This window comes from Oncorhynchus nerka, linkage group LG10 (assembly GCF_034236695.1).
Source record: "Oncorhynchus nerka isolate Pitt River linkage group LG10, Oner_Uvic_2.0, whole genome shotgun sequence".
Classification (NCBI taxonomy): Eukaryota; Metazoa; Chordata; class Actinopteri; order Salmoniformes; family Salmonidae; genus Oncorhynchus; species Oncorhynchus nerka.
In genome coordinates, this window is record NC_088405.1 from 9,347,246 (window position 1) to 9,352,245 (window position 5,000).

Genomic DNA, 5,000 nt, shown 5'->3' on the forward strand with positions numbered 1-5,000 from the left:
AGGCTGCTGCCCTCTGTACATAGACCTGTCATCACTGGTTACTCAACCCTACACCTTAGAGACTGCTGCCCCATATACTGTACATAGACCTGTCATCACTGGTTACTCAACCCTACACCTTAGAGGCTGCTGCCCTCTGTACATAGACCTGTCATCACTGGTTACTCAACCCTACACCTTAGAGGCTGCTGCCCTCTGTACATAGACCTGTCATCACTGGTTACTCAACCCTACACCTTAGAGACTGTTGTCCCATATACTGTACATAGACCTGTCATCACTGGTTACTCAACCCTACACCTTAGAGACTGCTGCCCCATATACTGTACATAGACCTGTCATCACTGGTTACTCAACCCTACACCTTAGAGACTGCTGCCCCATATACTGTACATAGACCTGTCATCACTGGTTACTCAACCCTACACCTTAGAGACTGCTGCCCCATATACTGTACATAGACCTGTCATCACTGGTTACTCAACCCTACACCTTAGAGACTGCTGCCCCATATACTGTACATAGACCTGTCATCACTGGTTACTACACCTTAGATACTGCTGCCCTCTGTACATAGACCTGTCATCACTGGTTACTCAACCCTACACCTTAGAGACTGCTGCCCTCTGTACATAGACCTGTCATCACTGGTTACTCAACCCTGCACCTTAGAGACTGCTGTCCTCTGTACATAGACCTGTCATCACTGGTTACTCAACCCTACACCTTAGAGACTGCTGCCCCATATACTGTACATATACCTGTCATCACTGGTTACTCAACCCTACACCTTAGAGACTGCTGCCCTCTGTACATAGACCTGTCATCACTGGTTACTCAACCCTACACCTTAGAGGCTGCTGCCCTCTGTACATAGACCTGTCATCACTGGTTACTCAACCCTACACCTTAGAGACTGCTGCCCCATATACTGTACATAGACCTGTCATCACTGGTTACTCAACCCTACACCTTAGAGGCTGCTGCCCTCTGTACATAGACCTGTCATCACTGGTTACTCAACCCTACACCTTAGAGGCTGCTGCCCTCTGTACATAGACCTGTCATCACTGGTTACTCAACCCTACACCTTAGAGACTGTTGTCCCATATACTGTACATAGACCTGTCATCACTGGTTACTCAACCCTACACCTTAGAGACTGCTGCCCCATATACTGTACATAGACCTGTCATCACTGGTTACTCAACCCTACACCTTAGAGACTGCTGCCCCATATACTGTACATAGACCTGTCATCACTGGTTACTCAACCCTACACCTTAGAGACTGCTGCCCCATATACTGTACATAGACCTGTCATCACTGGTTACTACACCTTAGATACTGCTGCCCTCTGTACATAGACCTGTCATCACTGGTTACTCAACCCTACACCTTAGAGACTGCTGCCCTCTGTACATAGACCTGTCATCACTGGTTACTCAACCCTGCACCTTAGAGACTGCTGTCCTCTGTACATAGACCTGTCATCACTGGTTACTCAACCCTGCACCTTAGAGACTGCTGTCCTCTGTACATAGACCTGTCATCACTGGTTACTCAACCCTGCACCTTAGAGACTGCTGTCCTCTGTACATAGACCTGTCATCACTGGTTACTCAACACTACACCTTAGAGACTGCTGCCCCATATACTGTACATAGACCTGTCATCACTGGTTACTCAACCCTACACCTTAGAGACTGCTGCCCCATATACTGTACATAGACATGGAAACACTGGCCACTTTAATTATGTCACATAGAGGCAGTATTCTACTGTATTTTAGTCAAAAAATATGTATATATTTCTTAACTCCGTGTGTGTGTGTGTATTGTTAATAGCTCCACTGTTGGAGCTATTAACACAAGCAATTCACTACACCCGCAATAACATCTGCTAAACATGTGACCAATAACATTTGAATTTATTTATCATCACACACACCTCAGGAGTCAACCAGCTGTAGACACATAGGACCCTATGTGTGATGCTTTCTAAGCAAGTAGTCAATGTAAAACAGTATATATATTCTTAGTATTTAACCTTTATTTAACTAGGCAAGTCAGTTAAGAACAAATTGTTATTTTCAATGACAGCCTAGGAACAGTTGGTTAACTGCCTTGTTCAGGGGCAGAACAACAGATTATTACCTTGTCAGCTCGGGGATTCGATCTAGCAACCTTTCGGTTACAAGTCCAACGCTCTAACCACTAGGCTACCTGCCACCCCTTATTACCATGAGCAACAACATATTATTAATTTCTAACCAGTACTGCACCCTAAAGTCAAATAATTAACATTAAACAACAACTACTAAACAAACATAGTACTTGTAGATGCTTTTGAGTAGCTTGGGTCCATGACATGACTAGTCACCTAAAAACAAGAGCATTACTGCCATCTATGGGAACTGTAGCTAAATAAAAACAAGAGCATTACTGCCATCTATGGGCCAGGAGTGGAACTGCAGCCATCTGTGGGCCAGTAGTAGAACTGTAGCTAAATAAAAACAAGAGCATTACTGCCATCTATGGGCCAGGAGTGGAACTGCAGCCATCTGTGGGCCAGTAGTAGAACTGTAGCTAAATAAAAACAAGAGCATTACTGCCATCTATGGGCCAGGAGTGGAACTGCAGCCATCTGTGGGCCAGTAGTAGAACTGTAGCTAAATAAAAACAAGAGCATTACTGCCATCTATGGGCCAGGAGTGGAACTGCAGCCATCTGTGGGCCAGTAGTAGAACTGTAGCTAAATAAAAACAAGAGCATTACTGCCATCTATGGTTCAGGAGTGGAACTGCAGCCATCTGTGGGCCAGTAGTAGAACTGTAGCTAAATAAAAACAAGAACATTACTGCCATCTATGGGCCAGGAGTGGAACTGCAGCCATCTGTGGGCCAGTAGTAGAACTGTAGCTAAATAAAAACAAGAGCATTACTGCCATCTATGGGCCAGGAGTGGAACTGCAGCCATCTGTGGGCCAGTAGTAGAACTGTAGCTAAATAAAAACAAGAGCATTACTGCCATCTATGGGAACTGTAGCTAAATAAAAACAAGAGCATTACTGCCATCTATGGGCCAGGAGTGGAACTGCAGCCATCTGTGGGCCAGTAGTAGAACTGTAGCTAAATAAAAACAAGAGCATTACTGCCATCTATGGGCCAGGAGTGGAACTGCAGCCATCTGTGGGCCAGTAGTAGAACTGTAGCTAAATAAAAACAAGAGCATTACTGCCATCTATGGTTCAGGAGTGAAACTGCAACCATCTATGGGCTAGTAGTACAACTGTAGCTAAATAAAAACAAGAGCATTTACTGCCATCTATGGGCCAGGAGTGGAACTGCAGCCATCTGTGGGCCAGTAGTAGAACTGTCGCTAAATAGTCTTGTCTCTCCCATTGGGTTGTACCAGTTCAGGGTCATGACTTTCAGACTAGAAATGCACCTGTGACACATGACAACCAATGCAACCATTCCCATATATCAGTGTGATCAAAACAGCCTTCAAAACAGTGTTTTAATGAGTTGACATTATTTGTGTTATTGACAGGTAGTGTAATGTAAAGGCAGGTGTCGCCCCCTACTGGACATGTCTGTAGGTGCAGATGATAATCACTCAGGTGGCTGTCTATGAGGTGTACGGTGGTGTATGGTCTAGTATGGTTGTCTATGGGGTGTATGGTGGTGTATAGTCTAGTATGGTTGTCTATGGGGTTTATGGTCTAGTATGGCTGTCTATGGGGTGTATGGTCCTACCTGTCTATAGGTATGTAATGGGGGGGGTGCTACCTGTCTGATGGTGTGTAATGGGGGTGCTACCTGTCTGATGGTGTGTAATGGGGGTGGTCCTACCTGTCTATAGGTATGTAATGGGGGTGCTACCTGTCTGATGGTGTGTAATGGGGGTGGTCCTACCTGTCTATAGGTATGTAATATGGGGGGGTGCTACCTGTCTGATGGTGTGTAATGGGGTGCTACCTGTCTGATGGTGTGTAATGGGGGGGTGTACTACCTGTCTGATGGTGTGTAATGGGGGGTACTACCTGTCTGATGGTGTGTAATGGGGGGGGTACTACCTGTCTGATGGTGTGTAATGGGGGGGGGGTACTACCTGTCTGATGGTGTGTAATGGGGGTGGTCCTACCTGTCTGTAGGTACAGATGATTATCTCTCTGAGGTGGTAATGCATGGGGGTCATGGTCTCGCTAACTGAGTCCAGAGCCATGTCCACCTCCCTCTTCATCTGGTGGCCGTCTGGCAATAGTCTGACTAGCTGCATCACCACCTGGGGACCGACAGAATACACACTGACTGTCAGACAGGACAGAATACACACTGACTGTCAGACAGGACAGAATACACACTGACTGTCAGACAGGACAGAATACACACTGACTGTCAGACAGGACAGAATACACACTGACTGTCAGACAGGACAGAATACACACTAGTCTAGTCTATCTCCTCAGTACCCCTTGAACAGGACACTAGTCTATCACCTCAGTACCCCTTGAACAGGACACTAGTCTATCTCCTCAGTACCCCTTGAACAGGACACTAGTCTATCACCTCAGTACACCCCCTGGACAGGACACTAGTCTATCTCCTCAGTACCCCTTGAACAGGACACTAGTCTATCTCCTCAGTACACCCCCTGGACAGGACACTAGTCTATCGGAGGGCCTTACCCCCAAATCTATCTCCTTAACGCAGAGTGACAAGCAGACATGTATCATGTCCCAGTTTTACAGACCATGGTGTGACTTTGTCAGCCAGACTATTCCAGACCAGAGGAGAATCCTGTCTGTTCGGTGGTTGCTAGGCCACTACAGCTCTAACACTGAGCTGTAGAACTATAGTCTCTGCTATGTGGTCAATCTAAAAAACTCTTATGTTTCATTCAAACCCTCTTTTGGTAAAAGTCTCTTATGATTGTTACTCACCTTGAATTCTCCCTTCGTGTACTTGGCATCAGGAACACTGACAATCTCATCGT

General features: G+C 46.0%; 1 protein-coding gene across 3 annotated transcripts in view; it reads right to left on the reverse strand.

The window, feature by feature from the left end:
- The window catches only part of pald1a (phosphatase domain containing paladin 1a), a 174,798-nt gene that overhangs the window by 73,716 nt on the left and 96,082 nt on the right, over positions 1-5,000 (reverse strand). For all 3 annotated transcript variants that reach the window (XM_065022967.1, XM_065022966.1, XM_065022965.1), the window contains 2 exons: positions 4,948-5,000; positions 4,149-4,289 (listed from right to left, as the gene is read on the reverse strand). The exon at positions 4,948-5,000 is cut by the window's right edge and continues 19 nt beyond it. In XM_065022967.1, coding sequence (XP_064879039.1) covers positions 4,149-4,289; positions 4,948-5,000 — 194 coding nt within the window. The remainder of the gene's footprint in view (positions 1-4,148; positions 4,290-4,947) is intronic.